The sequence below is a fragment of the Solanum pennellii genome, chromosome 7 (assembly GCF_001406875.1).
Source record: "Solanum pennellii chromosome 7, SPENNV200".
NCBI classification, from domain to species: Eukaryota; Viridiplantae; Streptophyta; class Magnoliopsida; order Solanales; family Solanaceae; genus Solanum; species Solanum pennellii.
The window spans coordinates 72,974,032-72,993,744 of record NC_028643.1 but is presented as its reverse complement, the minus strand read 5'-3'; the positions used below and the strand labels follow the sequence as shown (position 1 = coordinate 72,993,744).

Sequence of the window (19,713 nt, the reverse complement as noted above, 5' to 3'; positions counted from 1 at the left end):
CATAGTTACAATTTTAGAAACTAGTTTAGAATATAATCACTTCTTACTCTAAGTCATTCATAGTCTAGCAAATATTGATCATTACTTCCAGAGACTTTGGGTTCGAATTTCGTCATGATATTCTCGATTTGGACACCGATATTTAATATATAATTCCTTTTTTAAAGAAATTGTACATTAATTTGTGCATGAAGTTGTTAAAAAAATTGATCTTCAGACGTGTTGTACACGTCTACAACACCTCTGAATATACATATGGCTAAAATTCAAATATTCATGCATGAAATTCGAAGAAACATATGGCTAAAATTCAAGTATTTATGGGAAAAAAACAACTAAACTTCAAAGAGAAGTACCTAAATTCCAAGCAATTACCTTTTACTAACCAAATCATGATATCTCCAATATTCTCACTATTTCTTGGTAAATAACCAAGAATAGTGAAGTTATAAGCACTTTCATGAACCTCAAAATACTATACTCAAAAGATACGCAAAGGGTAGTGGCTGCAGGATTCTACTAGCAGAAAGGTAATATGGACTAGTAATTACAAGATAGAACAAGGAAGACATCACACAAGAAATCAATAATCAACTGGAAACCAGCTCGAAAACACATTCTAACACGATTAACAAACAAACATTTCGGATTCTAATTTCCAGGCATGCCTATAGAGAAGAGACTCTCATAATAAAGACCACACCACTCAAACTTTACCTTATTTAAACTCTGCAATTCTTTGAACTTTTGGGTATCAGTTTCATAACAAAAGAGATTATTACCTTTTAACGACTGAATCAAGATATCACCGGTACTCTCATCATTTCTTGGTAAATAACCAAGAATCGTGATGTAGTTATAAGCACTCTGAGGAACCTCAACGCTATACTCTAGACACCATGCTTCACTCACACGGTCCTTCAACATCCAAGCATTTAACATATCAGCATCTGTTTTATTGTGAACGAAACATAAATGTCCATTTATCTCAGCCAAATGTGAAAACCCAAAGTTATAGCCATTTGGACAACGGAGAGTATGTACTTCCTCATTTTCCAAGTTCATTTCAAGAATTGTCATACGATCACTGCTAACGGTATTATCTTTCGCAAAGGCTAGCCAATAAACGATCCCGTTGATGTGGACTGGTTGATGACATGTTCCAGAATATTGTGTGCAACTCAACAACAAGTCTCTCCATGATCCTACTACACTTGTCTCTTCTAGCTTAAGGGTTAAGATATTGAAAGACAAAAGTTCTTAATCAGCCTCGAGGTTCCAATCATCAGAATTGTCCACTCTTTTCTCGAATGATACTACAATTTTGTACTCATTAGTTGAAGAGACATAGCCTAAACAAGCTTTACCTGCAAAATCGGAAAGAACGGGCAAAGCTAGAGTCTTTTTGGTAACGGGATTGCAAATCCATATTTTCCCTTCATAGCCAGTTTGGCAAAAACATAACAAGTCTAGCCCAGAAATGCACACAAAATTGCGCTCTCTAATTTCTGCAACAGCTTCATATTCATGAACATGATTATAGGAGTCTATTGAAGAAAGATGAATGAATTGGGACCTGAACGAACGATTTCTTGAAGAGCTGATAAGAGACAGAGTTGGCCTTTTCTTCGATTGATCATACTGTTGTTTCTTGAAATAGGGACTGGAAATTGTTTGAAGCCATTCTTCTGAGAGGCACTTGAGCTGACAAAGTTGTTTGACACCCAATCTTGAGAATATGTGGATCAAGATATCTCTCGAAAAATGATCAGCCATGACTTTATTGACTTATGTTCTTCTTCATATCTCATGTGAGAAGAGTTCAATCATTCTTTTGGACTTGGAGATTGAAGGGAATTCTCTCAGCTCCCTAATCAACCTTTTTTTCGTAACAGAATTGTAAGAATATAAGTCAGTAATAGAAACAATAATTGTACCTGTTAACAACAGCGGGAGTTTGTAGAGCAATCACCATGAAGAGAAAATTGCCCAAGTCAAGTGATTCACTATAAAACAAAGTTAGAATCCACAAACTATAAATGTCTTTTTGAATGTCAATATGAAAAACCTGAGACTTTTTTTTCCATAAATGATCAATTTATGAAGTTGACTTTAAACGGAGAATATGACAGATAACCAGTTGAGTGGCAAAAAAGTCAGCAAGTAGCTTACATCATATGATTAAATCTATATAGTTTCTTACATGTGTTTGTTTGATTGGTAAAAGATCAATTTGTTTCCAAGAAGAACATATAAGTCCATTTGAAATTGAACATAGGAAGCAACATCTATAATATTAAATGGCAATTTACGCCTTTCATTTCAAATTTTAGTTCATGTTTGAAAAATGGCAACATACCTAAAATCTCTATTCATTGTGAATGAAAGTACTACAACACAGTTACACTATCAAAGATTGAATTGGAATCGTCACCTAACACGTTAACTAGGTTCCTTAGGACACCTGAAACTAATTTGTATGCTAAACCACATAACGTCTAGAAAACCTAAAGAGACGTTATTCTCATAAAAATGAGAATTCACCTGAAACTAATTTGTATGCTAAACCACATAACGTCTAGAAAACCTAAAGAGACGTTATTCCCATAAAAATGAGTATTAGTTTCACATATGAACGTTTAACTTAAATTCACAAAACAGTAAAGTCAGGAAACCAACTTTTTTTTTATCAGATTAAACTTTATCATCCATTATTACAGAAAGTTTAAATTGACAACATTAAACACAAATCACAACAGAAAATGTAACCCTTTCCAGTAAATTCAACATATAATTGGCAATATTTTCTAAAAATGTTGTTTCTCTCTGTCAGTCAATTTTCCTATTTATTGAAATTTCATCTGCACCTGCATTGATTTACTATCCATCTATAGCACTTTATCTATTTATAGAGTCTGAGATTTTTAATGGGAATAGGTCCATACTATCATGAATGCAAAAGCATTACCTCACATAATGCCATAGAGAAAATGAGGTAAGAATGATATAATAGTAATTTGGTATTTTGATTTCCTTTTCGTACGTAAATAAATAGCCTGTAACATTGTAGTTAGTGCACTTGAATACTACTAGCAAAGAGGGAAAATGGTACGAAAATTGTTTAGATCATTTTCAGGACAAGTAGTTTAGAAGAAAGAAGAAGGGTAGTTGACTAGTTTTTCACCCATTTTCCTAGTCACAAAGTACAGTTATATTGTAAGTAACTTCACAAATTATCACCTTGAACAACTCCAATTTACCTGCAAACCACTTGTTCTATGTTTTATCATTAAAATTAATTACTGCTCCTCACACAAGAAACCAAGAATCAACATGGAAACCAGCTCAAAAATCACACAGAAATGGATGTTATGTGCATTCGGGAGCTTCATTAGCTGCTTCATTTTCTTGCTATACTTGAAGCACAACAATGAGGCAGTAAATTTCAGGGCTCTGCGACATGCCATGTTGAATGTGGCCTCGTCTCTAGATGATAGCTTTTCGACTCATGGAAATTTAGAGATCTCGAAACCAGCAAGAAGAGGAAAAGATGAAGGGGATATAATACATAAAAACAGAAGGAACAAGTGCAACATATTTGAGGGAAGATGGATTTATGAATCAACGGAAAGCCCATATTATGAAGCATCACAATGTCCGTTCTTGAGTGAACAAGTGAGCTGCCAGAAGAATGGAAGGCCTGATTTTGACTATGAAAATTGGTCTTGGGAAGCTCATGATTGTGTGATCCCAAGGTAGGAAAATGGTTTATTCATTTTCTTGTTTCACACTTTTCTTTATTTTGGATTTAATTGACAGTGTGAAGGATTTTACATGATCACTGTATAAAAAGTTAAACTCTTTCTCTTTTGTTATGAACAAATATCAGCTTCAATGGCAGAGATATGTTGAGGAGGCTTAGAGGCAAGAGGATCATCATAGTTGGAGATTCACTAAACAGGAACCAGTGGGAATCTCTCGCATGTCTTCTTTATTCTACAATTCCTCCTTCAAGAACCCATCTTGATTTTAGCAGTGGCTACTATAAAGTCTTCAAAGCTAAGGTAAATCAACTCAGGGACTTATTTTTCTAATGCAAGTACCTCACAGGCACCGGCACCCCTGATGCAATAATGCATGGCAAAACGACACTGGTGCAATAATGCACAGTCACATGCACACGTCCGCTGCATCTTGAATACCATGAATTTTATTTTTGTGCACTTCTCAGACATATCTCATGTTATAATACATGTGATTTGAAATCACTCTTTGTTTTGAACGTTCATACTCATATAAAGTCAATTTTCTACTTCTCTAGGACTACAATGTTACTGTAGAGTTCTATTGGAACCCGTTTCTTGTCCAGTTCGACTCAATGAATGCTCCTAAAATTTTAAGGCTGGAGAAACTGGATTTGTCGTCTCAGCATTGGCAAGGAGCTGACATTATGGTATTCAACACAGGACATTGGTGGGTGCATCATGGGAAGTTCAAGGCGTAAGTTCACTAATGAACTTTCTTAAAAGCTAATGAATATAACATCTCAATGCTGATAAAGAATTTTCAAACTATCTGATGAATATAGGCACTGTCTGTGAAAAGTGAGATTAGTAAACTAACCGAAAAAATAAGACATGTTACTTGGTGCGGTTAAAATAAATAGACTTCGCATGCAGGTGGGACTTATTCGAGTACAAGGGACGATTAGTTGATGAACTGAAGCTAGAATCAGCATTTGAGGTGGCAATGAGAACCTGGGCAAATTGGATAGATCAGAATGTTAACTTGACAAAAACAACAGTTTTCTTCAGAAGCATTTCCCCAGAACACAAAAGTCAAAACGGATGCTACAATAAAACACAACCAATCACAGATCTGTCATATGTAACACATTTTTCCGAGTCCCTGACGAAGATTGTTGATCGAACATTGTCAAAAATGAGAGTCCCTGTAAGATACTTAAACATCACTAAGCTCTCACAGCACCGCGTAGATGCACATCCATCAGTCTATGCCAAAAAGAAAGGACAAGAACAGATAAAGAGGAAACTAAAGACACCACAGAGTATTTCTGATTGCAGCCATTGGTGCCTGCCTGGAATGCCCGATACATGGAATCGGTTACTATATGCATCTCTGCTTTTGGATCACCCCATTGATTCCCCTAGTCTATCACATTGGTCTCTTGAAAATCAGAGACGTATCATCAGTAGTCTATATTAGTTGTTGTATTAGTGTGGATAGTGATGGCAATTTCAACCCATATTTGCTTAACCCGCCCATCATTAACCCATTTGGGTTAACCCGTTTTCAACCCGCAATATAATGGGTCAATGTGATTTCATATTTCTATTGGATTCTTCCTGCTAGCCTAAGCGAGATATCTACTGAGGGAACTTTTGAACATTCATATGAAAGTCTAACTGTGTGTGATGATTGTTTCCTTTCTTTCCACATTGACCTCACAAAGCATTTATGTAGGACAAATATTTTTACTTGTATATGTTGTTCCAATTAAGTCCTTAACATTTTACATAGCTCACATAAACATCTTCTGATGATATTTAGAATACTCTATCCGTTTTATTTTGTTGGTCTTACTATCTTTTTTAGTCCGTCTCAAAAAGAATGTCAGTTTCCTTTTTTAGCAACTCTCTAATTTCAACTTATATTTGGTATATTCTACACATCTTTAGTTTATGACCACAAGATTCAAAAGTCTTCTTTTACTTTATTAAACTCCATGTCAAAGTCAAAACCAAATTGAACAGGAGTAGTATTATGAAAATGTTTCTTCTTTGTATCCGTTAGTTATACATGTGCAGTGCAATTACTTGGTGAAATCTGCTTGATTTACGATAATGATTTCAGGATTAACCAAATTCATGGAAATCAATTCTTGCAACTACTGCTTTAGTTAGGTCATCTTTGGAAAGCTCATGTGAATACCACATGAGCTATTGTAAAAGTTGCACTTTACAGGACGCAACAATGCCCTCCAGCAATTAAGCAGTTACTACTACTGATGTAAGCACACAAACATTAAATATAAAATGCAAAACAAATCGAGACAGATAGTAGAAGAACTACAGTACGTTGGCATACCAAAAACCAATCAATGACGTAGAATAAGTTCATTCAAGATAGGCTTTGACACTGTAAAAAGTTCCCATATATACGTTAATTTATGAGATTGCCAAGATTGGCTACAAGATGGACATATGGATCGGTTTCTTCAAGGTACCACTACGTATAATTTACTGGCTAGCTCAACTAGAGGAACGGATTGCTGATATGCAATGAACTTTTATCAGCAAATAATGCATAATAATATATCACTCTCTAGGACGCCATGAATTGATTGGACAAACAACAATGCTAATTACAGTATAATCAGAACTATAAAATCTCCCACTCAGATTCAGGATGATCATTAGCAGACAACATTTTTGTGTTTGAATTCATGGCAAGAACAGGCATCACCTTGTCCTCGGCCTCTACTTTGAATTGTTGATCTCCATATAGCGCTCCAAGTTGTTCATACTCTTTCCTTGTCAACCTCTTTTTCGTGGAGAAAGCTTCCCGAAGCTTTTTCTGAAAAAATATTGACAGAAACAGTCAACAAAGATCTAAAAGATGCATTTAAGCAAAGAACCCGCTCTGCTCCTCCTAAAAAGCAAACTGAAGGACCAAACACAGGAAAGAAATATATAAGAGAGAGGAAGATAGAGGACCAACCTTATAGGACTTCTGTTTGACAGGACCCTGTGGAACATGAATCCTGTCCTCTTCAACCAGCACACATGTTTCATTGAACTGGGATTCATCAAATTTCTCAACAATTTCCAAATCTGACTCAATGCTGTCATACTTGGACAACAAATTATCTGATTTTTCTGTAAGAAAGAACAATGGTGTCATAGAGATAGAATTGAGAAAATAATAATCCAAAAGACAATGAAGTGAACTGAAAGGCAGGCATGTGGTTAGTTTCACAAGCATCCCTTCGATTCAATTCATCTTAAGTGAATAGGATAGGAGAGGAAGACAACTTAGAGATCTTCTAATTTTTCCTTGACAGAGCGAGTAACCTGGACGTGGAGTACATTTATTTGCTGGGATGGAGGAAGAGTGATGAAGATACTGTAGTTTTCTCTAAATTCCCAAGGGAAAAAAGGTGAAAGTGCAACTGTATAACCTTATATTGACTAATAAACATAAATGATACATAGACATACTGACTCCCAGATCTCTGGCGCACACAAAAGCATCTGACTTCCTGCAGGTTCTCATGAATATGCACTACAGAGGTATAATCAATGTGAGCCTTACTGAGATGAACCAACTTTTGATGGCTGATTTAACTCTTACAGTTGTGCCAATTTAGTACAATTAGACATTTCATCCAATATACAGTGGATCGCGACTCATAGTCGCGATCCACTGTATATTTTCTGCTATAATAACATAATTTTGGGTAATTAATTATAACATCTGACGATTTACCACATGGTATATAGCTTTCCTAGAAGTTACACACATCAGTCAGTCTTGAATCAGTGTTACACAGCAAAATGGGAACAGAGAGAGAAGAGAGATCTTTCTCCAGTTTTAGCTATTAGAGTAGCTAGAATCAGTCAGTACCTTCATGGGACTCATCGATCTCCTCATTAGCTAAATTGTTCCGAACATCACTGCTAATTTTGAATCTTGTATTACAAGCCAACTCCTTTGTACAAGTATCTGTTGCCAATATAGAAGTTATCACAGAGAACAAATAAGAGAAGAGAACTGCAGACAGTATACCACAAGAATCCAGTGAAAAAGCCACCAACTGAGATAGAGCTGGAACCTGTTTGCTTCTTCCCAACAGATTCAACTGACATCATGACAGAAGCCTCAGAAGTAATTGAAGTATCAGCTTTAGACACATTAGTTTGTATGACGTGATTGGAAACTTTACTTGCTGCTTCTCCAGAATCAGATCCTTTAACTGAGGCCAGGGCTGAAGTCAGCGTCACATGATCAGATGCCAATTCAAAACCACCCCTAACCTCAGCACTTGAAGATAATTTTAGTGCATCCCCTGATGCAAGACATATAGCATTAGGCTTCTTAGCTAGGTGGCTATCTCTAACAATTTCTTTGATTCCGACATTTTGACGTTTATAGACTCCTCCACTTTTGCTTTTACCTGAGATCTCAGGAAAAAAATAATATTAACAGATCTGTCTGACCAAAGAGATTAAATAGTAGTTGGTGAATAATCAGCATTTTGTACCCTTGATCACTTGAGTGTCATCATTTAATTTGTTACTGAAACCTCTGGCACTTCCTTTAAGATTTGCTTTCAACTTCTTGTCAATTTCATAGTGAGCATAAGGGTTAAGAGACAAGTCAGCAGCTGCGACTTTCACAGGATCAATATTACATTGAGGATGAACATCTTGCATCACTTCAGCACAGAATCTCTTGACATTTGTACCAACAGTGTTCATCTGATTCTCAACATATTTAACAGTGTCCTGTAAATGGTCAAAATCTCAGTTATGGTGATTATAACCCATTCAATTGAAATTAGCAGGGTGGATAATAGGCAGTACAATTTCAGAACCTTTCAACAGATCCAGAGATGTTATTGATCAAAATTAACAGACAACTGTTAATGATGCATGCTGATATGCAGTCATTTGTTTCAATACCATGATGAGGATGTCTGTCATTTGTCATACTACTACAACTGTTATACAGCAAAAGAGAGAAGCCATTTAATGAACGATACGATTGTAATAGCAGTACTGCTACCCCAGAAAAGCACTTCTTTGCCAGTTGAGGTAGAGCTAGAGGTACAAAAGTAAGAATCTTTTTTGATGGTATGGTCCATCAGATGTCTGCATTTGTTCCCATCACCCTTGAGTAAGTTCCAACGTGTAATATTTCCAAACTGTTACAGAGAGTGTAACTACATAGAGGAAGGTAACGTCAATGAAGGTATCAATCAGTCTTTTTACACTCTTCCTCCAATCAAACTCCACATCTATCAGTGAAAAGGTGCAACAGACCAAGTCACAGATTACCCATTGTGTATCCCGGATAAAAAGAAGACCCAAGGAACAGCCTAAATAGAAACATGCAGGATGCAATCTACTTGGGACATACCTAGAGATCTGGGGCTGAACTCCACTGGATGCCGAATAGGATTAGTTGAGTAGTAGGAAGGATTTCAGCTATAAGCAAATTAACTTAAGGAAATACCAGTAACAAATAGCAATAATTAAATAGGGAGTAGGTAACTATATTCGAAAGAATGAAGTTCACCTGGTACATAGCCTCTTCCATCTCCAAACACATCGTTTCAAATTTTTGGTATATGTTTCCAACCCATGATATAGATTTCAAGTCCATTGCAGAATAGGTACTCAACTTCACAGGGATTCTATCAAGTTAGTATCGCGAGATGTTATAGCTTCCAACTGTACAAAATTTCAGACAAGTCTTTGCACTGTTAAGATGGATTTTTTATGTTCAGCACAGAATTATAAGATTCTCTTGGACTAATTCAGAAACCAAATCCAATCTGTTTCAAAAACAATGAATTTTTTAATCATTCATGACTATTAACGTTGACTCGGAGGCCCTCTTTCTTAACGAGACACCAAATTTCATGTCAGCCAAATTCCATCTGTAAATACTAAGACAGTGGAGTGTTGTAGTTATAAATGTTTCCACATTAATTAGATATTTTCATTCAAGTTATCAAAAATAAAAATCCCGATAAATTGATTGTATGAACAAATTTCCTCCAAACAAACATAATGGGTAAAGAGGATTGAGCTAAATTTAGATAGCCAAATATTAGATTAAATGGTAAAATAAGATATAATTTGATCTACCTCAAATATCCCAATCAGACACTAGGGACTAATGGGAGGGTTTGTCTTTTATATTTTTCATGCTGAACAAGAGACTAAGCGAACTGTTCATAGTGGAGTAGCAATTTCCGAAACCCTGCTAGGGCTTCATGAAGTTGTGTAACCAAAGCATTTGTAAACTTATGCTCGAATTTCCTCACAACCCTCTAATCTCGTAGTTCTCAGCTTAGTTCATGGATGCAAGATGGAGAAAAATTTTTAAGAGGAGAGGCCATGGTGCAATGCAGTACTCCTACTTAATATACAAGTCTTCTTGATATCAGAAGCAAACAAAATTTAAGGCACACAAAGAAGCATTTCAACAGAGATCTAAATTTCAGTGTCAACCTTACTTTCTAATGATTTCATATTAAATGTGTGACAAGGCCTCGCCATTTTTCCCTTAAAGACAGATTTTTATCAGCTCTTTCTTCCAAGGAAAATCACAACCTTTCTCTCCACTAGTATTTCTCAGCATGCAACACTGGAATTAGGTAAGAATTAGAAACAAGACCAGCCTAAAATTGATTGTGTAGTCACTTAAAATTAGAATACCAATGAGCCAGCCCACCTGAATTGCCAGGCAGAAAAAATCAAACACCCGTGCGCTCATAGGATCAACTTTGCAATACTAGCAAATATACATATATCATGCATTTGAATCACCACACAAGTAGAATTTTTTTAATAAAAAATTCAACTATATCAGATAGTTCAAACAGCATAAGCCCCTTCATTCATTATATTCATTTTGTTCATCTGATAACAGAGACATGTTGAGACCATTATATATGGTAGGATGATCAACAAATTAACAGATTTATTGATATTTTTGACATCTAAGGTCGAACGTATGCAAATAGGTCTGAAAGGTCTAACCATCTAGTAGCCATTTGATAAGCTCACCAGTTAAGCACTTCCCACATTCTGACATTCAAACACTTACGTCCATTTTTTCACAAATCCAACAGCACATCAGACTCCTAAGACAAACAGAGAAGGGAACAGAAGGAACTTCTTATATAATTTACTGGTGCAGCCAATTGCATCCCAGGGGAATTAATCGAGGTGTGTAAACTGGTACCGTTACCACACAAAAACAAAATGCATCCAAGAGGTTCCTTATAAGAGTGGCTTTTCAATGCCTTAAGCATATAGAACTCAGAACTGCTCCAAAGACATCTTTTTACCAAGAAAAGTGCTCTAAAAGACTAAAATAGGCCAAGCTAACAGTTTCATGTAATTAGATGAACCTTATAGGCAATCTCATCTCTTGTTTTCTAGATTCCAAGGCCACTTTGGTCATCCAAAGTCAAGAGGGTCTAAGAGCTTCCTTATTAGCTAAACTAGGCTCATACAAAGTTTCCAAGAAAAGCTAAGAACACAACCACACAAAAAAGAAAAGAAAGCAAGCTACTTCACCCAAACCCCACAATTTCACATAAGCAAAAAATCACAGCAAAGGCCAAAAAGAAACTATTTCTTTCACAGAATTTCTTCACAGAAACACAAGAAAAAACCATTATTACCTTGATCAAGAAGCACAGCCCTACAAAGAATCAATCTTTACTATCTATACTACATATGTATACAAATAACAACAGAGATACAAAAAAGGTGGAATCTTTATCAACAAAAAGTAAACAAATATAAGAATACTCCTAGAAAGACAAAAAGGGGTTGTGTTAAACAAAGAAAAAATGATTTTTTAAAGCTGAAGTGGAAGAACTTACCAAAGATTTTCAGCAAAACACAAAAGAATCAAGCTTTATAAGATGGATCCTAAAGAAAAGGTAGAAAATATAATTGGGATACAGAGAAATGGAGTGGGTAAGATAGTTTTCTTGAATTGGAAAAATTCTGAAACGTATAAAAGTGTACAGACGCTGTTCACCTAGTTTTCCTCAAAATGGATTCTTGACACATCTGCAACAAAATAGAGTTAAATATGAGTCCGATACCTATATTAGAGTCTGATTAATATTTTCTCTGTTTCTATTTACCTGGTCATATTTCTTTTATATATGTCTCTATTTACTTGTTTATTTTAACAAATCAAGAAAGAATAATAAATTTTTTTTCTAATATGTTATTATTTAATTTTAGAAAATTTCTAATACTACTAAGTTATAATGCATGTTTTGAAATCAAAAAATACATTTATTATACTTGGAAAATTACATAATCTTTTAAATTAAGGATAAAATTTTAACTAACCTATGATAATTATTGATGTCTTAATATATGTGTCACTTCTAAAGTGGACAACTACATAGGGACGGAGAAAATATTATTTTATGCTGGTAGAACATAATAGAAGAAAAGCCGCTCTTTATGAAATGTATTTTTATATCCAAACTTAAATCTGTGACTTATTATTACATTATATTAAACCAATGTAATGTTCTTACAAAAAATTATTTAAGTAAATTTGATATATCAATAACCACATCAAAATTAAAATTCCAATACTTTAAAAGATTAGAAAAAAAAATGCATAAAATTGTTAATATTGTCAAACCTTTTGAGACATAAAATAGAAATAGTGGAAGGAAAAAAAATTCCTTTTATATATCTTTATTTTAATATTTTTTTTAAAAATTAAACTTAACAATTAATTATAATTCACTTTTTGTATTTTTTTCATAATTTAAAAAAAAATACATAAATTTAAAAATTATTTCAAAAAAATATTTGATTTGATATAAACAAAGTTTATGCTTTTTCTATTTGTGGCTATTATCACCCTTATCATCATTATTAGCTAAAGAAATGGTGATAAGTATTTTAAGGATAAGAATACAAGCATTGAAGCAATCATGAAGTTGAGAAGAAAAATAATAATTTTATTTTCCTTGAAAATGATATCAAACATATTTTCTTATTAAAGTAATTATTCCTTTCCTGAAAAAAATAATTATTTGAAATTGGTGTGTAAGAATTAGTCTTAAAAGGGCACTTGGAAATCAACTGAGTAATAAAGAAAATCCACTTGCTCAAAAGTCAACTGGACCCCAAAAGAAAATATTATTATAAACAGTTATTTTATACTGTAACATTAAATAAGGAAAACAAATGTCTTGATACTATGAATTTAAATAAATATTACTCATTAATAGGATTGTTGGTGAAACCAAACATGGGATAATTCTAATAAAATAAAGTTAAATCCGTTCACAAAATAAAAGAAAAATGAGTTCTTTGATCATTGATGAGTGTGGTGGAATGATAAAAATAATTTAGTATCTTGTTGAGTGTCGTTATATCGCCTAGGAAAAGTTTTCTTTTTATATTAGTCGTATATGTTATCTATTGTGTTTTGACTATTTTTTTGTTTTGTTGTGGTTATTCTATTTATGCTATTATCTGTTACTTATTGTGCTTCGGCTATCATTTATATTTTGTTGTGGTTACTGTTCCTCTTATGGGTATGTTTTAGATGTTTCCCCTATTATTTGTGATGTTTTTGTTTTAAATTTGTTTTGATGTGTTACTTGCGTTGAGGGTCTTTTGAAAACAGTTTTTCTACCTAAATATGATATGCGTTACTTAGGTTGAGGGTCTTTCGGAAACAGATTTTCTACATAGAATGATATGTGTTACTTGCGTTGAGGGTTTTCGGAAACAGATTTTCTACCTCTGACTAGGTAGGAGTTAAGAACTATGCACACATTGACTAACAATCATTTGAATTTAGCAGAGAACTTATATATCTCCCACCAGATAAAATTTTGCTTTAAAGAAAATGAAAGATTCTTTAGGCAAGTAGGTGAATAGGCAAGACAATAAAGATATGGAGTGAAAACTATAATACACATCATATGTACCAAAGACATTCAACAACAGTATCTAGTGTGAACTTTGAACTTTAGTTTTCCAATTGTGCTGAGTTTCCAACAAAACATCATCCAGCTGCTTGAAAATCTCCAAAGTCATCATCTGCAACATCTTGTGGACCTTGCTCTTTAGCTGATTCTGATGTATCTGGCTCCTCTTTCGTTGTTGCTGAGTCCTTTGTTTCAGCAGATTGCTCGAGACTCAGTTTAGACGGTGATACTGGGGGAGACCTTGCATCAGTAGCAACAGGTGAAAGTGGTGCGGGAGGAGGTGGTGGTGGCTTGAGTAATATTGTTGAATCCTTTCGGTTGGCCTTTTCCTCCAGCGATAGATTATTTAGACCCTGCTCGAAGAACTTGGACCTTATGGTGCCACCAGGTTTCTGTTGCCCGGAAAGAAAGAAAACGCGGTTATTGGATGACAGAGCAAACATTACTACAGGTCAATATATTAAGACAGGATTCATGGAGACTAACATTCTTTATCTGAAGTTTCAGGGTTTCCCCCTCTTTCAAACTGTAGTCGACTGATGAGGATTTCTGGTATTGCTGCTCCATCTCTTCTGCGGTTTTTTTCTTATTCAGGTATCTGTTTAGAGCATATTTTGAATCAGATCAACAAAGGCAAGCAATTGAACATAAAACATAAAGGAGCATCTCAAATGAGTTCAACACCTTCCTATCAATCCTAACATTTCGACCTACGTGAAACCAAACCCTCCCCATCCAATTGACACTCCTTTGCTGGAAAATTACACTGTGTAACTGGGTAACAAAAATGTTCTTTCTATGTATAATAACTATATGTTGAATCCCTTTGGCTTCTTCGTGTCTTTTACTTTATATTTTGACTACCTTTACAGTGAAAATTCTGCTACGTCACTGTACGGGCCAAAAAGATAATACAAGCATACAGCTATTTCAAAAAGGACAGAATGCAAAGAGAAAGGCAAAATTGAACATGAAAGGTGAGGCAAGAAAGCAAGATACTTCTGATGGTCGTGAAGAGCAGCTTGGAAGTCATAGGCTTCAGGTCTTTCTCGAAATCCAATGCCAATAAAAGCATGTCTGAGGCGTCCACCTGTACAAGTAACACATTGAAGTAAACAGCAAGAATCAAAAAGTTCAAGAAGAATGTCGGTTTTCAGTATATCCTAACATGTAAAGTTTAGTGATTGACTAAATAGTGTTAGTGCTGTAACCAAGAACATCGAAGCACTTCCAAGTTTAGACAGGATATAATCTTAATTTATTAGAAGGTACAAAAGCAGAGGAAGAGGACCAATTCCAGCCAAAACTACACGAGTCTAACAAAGAAAAACCACAACAAATTTGAGGTTCTATAATGCCTACGAGACAGGTTATATTACGTAACAGATGCTATGTTTGGAAAACCAGGACAAGAAACTTCTTATTATTAACCTCAACTGCTCCTAGGTTTGCACTTAAGATATGTCTAACCTCGAGTGATATTGGTATAACCTGATATGCGTATATAAGGTGACACAAAAGAGAAAAATTGTTTGGGACCCATAAAGATACTTGTATCTTTAGTGTGTTAAGCTAATAATGGATACTAACTAGAAGCCTACGTTAAATTAATCTGAAACTTTGTTAGATCATTTTACAAACCCCCTCAGCAAATCTGTTTCACATGCATGTGTGTGCAGACATGAATTATTTCTATATCGACCAAAGGTAGAATTATATGATGGATTTCCTGTTCTACTAGAACAAATTAGATTTCAGATAAACATTAAACAGAAGTAAATGGTGGCAAAGTAGATACCGATGTTCTCTTCAATCCGAAGAACAAAGTATCTGCAAGAGAAGAATATAAACAGTTAGTACTAGAACAGTTAATATTAATTTGAATTTGTAAATCAACACACTATAATAAACAGCTAAAATCTGGTAGAGAAGTCTATGATGCCGTTAGAGTACTTATAACGCAAGAAAACAGCGGCAAAAGGAGGTGAATCATTTTAATTACAAACTATATGAACCTGCTACTATCAATTACAGCCTCCACTGGATGTGGTTCCCCATCTCTGAGAAATGCACGCGCATACAATTCACCTACAACGAATAGAAGTAATAAAGGACATCACAAGTCAACATATGAAAATCTTAATCTTCTCATCTTCAGCAATAGCACTTAATAGGAGAATATTTGCTTTTTTGCCTTCTCTTTTTTCTCTTTGGTAATAAAATGCTTCCTTCTAAAAAAAATTAGTAGGAGAATCAACTGAAATCTTATGGGGCTATAAAGATTATTAAATCGTTAGCACCTCACAAAAGAATTCTTTCTAGAGTAGCTTTTAATAAGAATAAGTAAAACTCTATTATAGCCATTTTTTCATTCAACGTACTCAACGGGGTAGAGGAATTCATAGCATTGAACATAGAATAATAAGAGATCCGAAATTTTCGTTCGGAAAGTTAAGCTAATCCTCAACTTAACTAACCTGTTTCCTTGTCTTCCAATTTGATGATGCACTCTTCTCCCTTGCTTAAAACCTTTAATGTACCCTCCCATGCCCATTTATTAACATTCCACTCATCAGCCCTGCCATGAAGTGAAGAATTAAAAGTGAATGAAAATAATTGGCCTCAAATATCAAATAGCTAAGGTTCCAGCATCAAGCACTCAATCAAGATTTATATGTTGTGCACATGCAGCTAAACATGAAGGAGCAAATCACTATTGTGCCAACAAAACCAAACTGGGAATTTGATCAGGAGCTCTTGAAGAATGTAATAACATCAGACTCAAAGTATATAGCTTCTTTTTGGTTCATTCAGATGAATAAAATCATATTCCTACCAAAGTCCAAACAGAATACCATGAAATTTCGCGGGAAATTACCAAAGGTTAACAAACAAAAAATATCATAATCTCCTTTTAAAAAAAATACTGTTGACATTATGAAGTATGTGACTACCTAACGGTTATCATATCTTGTGCCTGGAAGACTTTAAAACAACAGGGCAAACATCGCTTACACAGGCTTAACCCTGTCCAATGTTTGTTCAATTTGCTTAACGATCAGACAAGCAAGTTTCACATGTACATTCAGATATCTTTTCTCCAATCAAATATAGGCTGAATACTTAAGATGTCATGCAAACTGGAATGTTAGAAAGAAACATAAAAGAGCTACATCACAAGTTACTACATAGAACAACAGAAAAGCTAAACCAAAATTTACTATATGCCATTTATCGTGATACAACTGACACATCTTTATATAAAATATAGTAAATTCTGATTGTGCTTATCCTGGTCTTATTGACTGTTCCTTCTATTATTCAGTTATTTGTCTATTTATTTATTTTTGATAAGTTCATTTACTACACCTTTTATTTGTCTTTGAATGGCTTATTGGCTTTTGCCTAAATTATTCACTAGAATCTCCAAAATTTTGGAGGAACAAATCACAGCAAAATGTGAACACAAATAATTAGATGGAACTAGCATAAAAGTGGACAAACATTATAAGGAGATATTGAACTAACAAAAATTTCTCATTGATGAATCAAAAGTTAAGTGCAAGAGACAAATTTTTAGATGAAATGAATTGGCTGAACCTGTATGAAGATGCACTTTTCCTTGGAGGGATCTGCATATCAGCAAACATACAGATGTTAGTTTGAGCAGTACTTCGGCTTTTTATGAAGTAAGTAATATCATTGATGGCACCAAGAAATGCAAATACTACAAGTTTAAGTTGTAATTCATTTCTATCCTATCAATGTCACGACTGCAGCTAATGTGAACATTTCCACCAACCAACAGAACATTAATGGAGGAAGGAACGGATCCTCTAGGCGCCATGATTTTCCAATAGATGCATCAAGCTCAAGATTTGGCATAAAATGTAATAGGTCAAAAGGGACTAAAATGCAAACAGACTCCATTCTCGTAGGTACAATGGAAGATGAAAACCATAAAATCAATAGAAAAGGATAGAATGATAGGCAAGGATTATCAGCCAGATAAAGCGAATATTGTGCATATGCAAATACAGAACTTCACGTATTAGGTGCAGATTTTGAGACTCAGATCCACCAATTCCAGCATTAAGACCCATAAGACACACTTTAAAAGACAGTAACAAGCAAAAAGGATAGACACACAGCGACCCCTAAGTTAAAAGTCATATAAACTATAATCCCAGAGAAAGATCAAAGTGTTCAGGCTTCACTGGTCATAACACACTCCACGTATCACACTCCAAAAGTGAAGTTTGATGCTCTTTTGGAAACTTTCCTGTTCAAACCAATCCAGGTTGTGAACGAGGATCACTAACTTATCATGTTTCAGTTTCTCTAGCTTCCTTTTCTCCAATTTTTATAATTAAACCTAGCATGTAATCAAAATTCACCAACGCATAATGATGCTACTTATGGATATGGGCTCATAGGTCGGAATGAGAAGACGGCATTCTAATCATTTACTGCCTGGAGGTATGCTACAAGCAAAAGACCAGTATCTCATTTTCCTTTTTTAACTTCAAAGTGTTCAAATCAACTTATTTGGACACAAGAAAAGGTACGAATCACAACTCTTCAACCTAAACAGAAGTCACATTACAACGCTGCAGCAGTGTACAGTTATCCTAATCGAAGAATGATTTTACCACGGGCAAAAAACCATTAAAAAAATCACAGCTTAATGAAGTTGCAAAAGCTAATAATGTCACAAGAAACCATTTTTTTCCACACAACAAAAAAGTATGAAATCAACATTGAACATAAACCAGACACGATGGAGTGCCACTAAGGCACAAGCAATGCCACCCTAAAATTCCACTGCCGTAGCCTCATAGGCATCAATATTACCTATCTAAATACAGGACTATCACCTTTGCACAACAAATTTCAATCTTTTTCCAGTAATCCAATAAGCTGTCCAAAATATCATACATCCAACAATAAACACAAAATCACCCAACTTTTCAATCAAAAGAGAAGCCACATTACAACCCCAGTTTATCCTAATCCAAGAATTATTACTATACCACCAAGCCAGAAGTAACAATACAAATGGCACTATATTTCAATCTAATACTATATTTCACAAGAACCATATCAAATAACGAAAGATTCGATCAATCAACTACACCTCAAAACAAGACTAGCTAAGTGAGCTGTATAAATTGCCCATGATTGAACTCAAATGGGTATCACTAAATTGGGATCAAAACTACACAAGAACCAAAATTTCCAAAACCCCATGACGACATTTGCAATAAAGAGTAGAAAAATTACAAGAAAAAGGATGATAGAAGTGAAAATTACCAAGTAAACATAACATTCAGGGACTTGAAATAGAGGAACTTCAATGGGTTCTTCGATTTCTGAGGTGCCTTCTGTTAATTTCTTTTCTTTCTCCATTGATCTAAATCTCTGTTTACACAGCTGATGCTCCACCAAAGCTTAATTCAATTGAAAGTTGAAGATCAGAGTAAAGGAGAAAACTCACCAGACTCGGTATCAAAATTTTGATGAAATTTAAGGGCCTGTTTGGGAATTTCGAATAATTAGTCCTTCTCTTACTACCAAGACAAATGCCCTATTTTGTTACATCTTGTTTGGATAGTTTTTTATCAGTTGTATTGTTAGTTTAAATATAATGAAAAAATTATATGAATGGATCATGAAATTTAAAATAATTACATGTACATATTTCAATACAAAGTAATTCAAGAAATATTCATTCTCTAAAAAAAATACAACTCATACCCTCATCAATAATATTGTAAGTAGATGCTTAGTCAAAATTTTCAATAAGGGATTCATAATCTATAGATATAAATAGCCGAAGGCGGTTCGACATCTACTATATATACATATAAACTTGTTTTAATCATATATAAATAATATAATTTTCCGCCGAAAGAGGTTCGGATGAACCCCTTTAATATAATATAGCTCCGCCCCTGACTGTAAGAGTGTAT

The 19,713-nt window shown here is 34.5% G+C and overlaps 4 protein-coding genes across 6 annotated transcripts; 1 reads left to right on the top strand and 3 right to left on the bottom strand.

The window, feature by feature from the left end:
• Positions 1–571: 571 nt before the first annotated feature.
• On the bottom strand, positions 572–11,835 carry LOC107026172. 3 transcript variants are annotated; one of them, XM_015227043.2, is made up of 8 exons: positions 11,648–11,835; positions 9,322–9,476; positions 8,285–8,528; positions 7,856–8,197; positions 7,648–7,746; positions 6,742–6,899; positions 6,487–6,597; positions 572–1,879 (listed from the first exon to the last, which is right to left on the bottom strand). In XM_015227043.2, the coding sequence occupies exons 2-8, from the start codon at positions 9,406–9,408 to the stop codon at positions 1,871–1,873; spliced, it is 1,050 nt and encodes a 349-aa protein (XP_015082529.1). In that variant the 5' UTR covers positions 9,409–9,476; positions 11,648–11,835; the 3' UTR covers positions 572–1,870. The 3 variants fall into 3 exon arrangements, with proteins under 3 accessions (XP_015082529.1, XP_027774169.1, XP_015082528.1); XM_027918368.1 differs by lacking the exon at positions 572–1,879 and adding an exon at positions 1,988–2,006; XM_015227042.2 differs by lacking the exon at positions 572–1,879 and having other exon boundaries at positions 6,123–6,597.
• LOC107025258 (putative F-box protein At1g47300) lies at positions 652–1,776 on the bottom strand. Its single transcript, XM_015226053.2, has 2 exons — positions 1,368–1,776; positions 652–1,145 (listed from the first exon to the last, which is right to left on the bottom strand). The coding sequence occupies exons 1-2, from the start codon at positions 1,774–1,776 to the stop codon at positions 652–654; spliced, it is 903 nt and encodes a 300-aa protein (XP_015081539.2).
• On the top strand, positions 2,018–5,589 carry LOC107026171 (protein trichome birefringence-like 42). Its single transcript, XM_015227041.2, has 4 exons — positions 2,018–3,755; positions 3,890–4,064; positions 4,322–4,500; positions 4,680–5,589. Exons 1-4 carry the CDS (start codon positions 3,334–3,336, stop codon positions 5,224–5,226), a joined length of 1,323 nt encoding a protein of 440 aa, XP_015082527.1. The 5' UTR covers positions 2,018–3,333; the 3' UTR covers positions 5,227–5,589.
• Positions 11,836–13,624: 1,789 nt separating the features above from the next.
• On the bottom strand, positions 13,625–19,346 carry LOC107024078 (NECAP-like protein CG9132). The gene is made up of 8 exons (XM_015224968.2): positions 19,055–19,346; positions 17,342–17,373; positions 16,219–16,319; positions 15,757–15,829; positions 15,540–15,571; positions 14,741–14,831; positions 14,228–14,339; positions 13,625–14,133 (listed from the first exon to the last, which is right to left on the bottom strand). The coding sequence occupies exons 1-8, from the start codon at positions 19,148–19,150 to the stop codon at positions 13,819–13,821; spliced, it is 852 nt and encodes a 283-aa protein (XP_015080454.1). The 5' UTR covers positions 19,151–19,346; the 3' UTR covers positions 13,625–13,818.
• Positions 19,347–19,713: the final 367 nt, after the last annotated feature.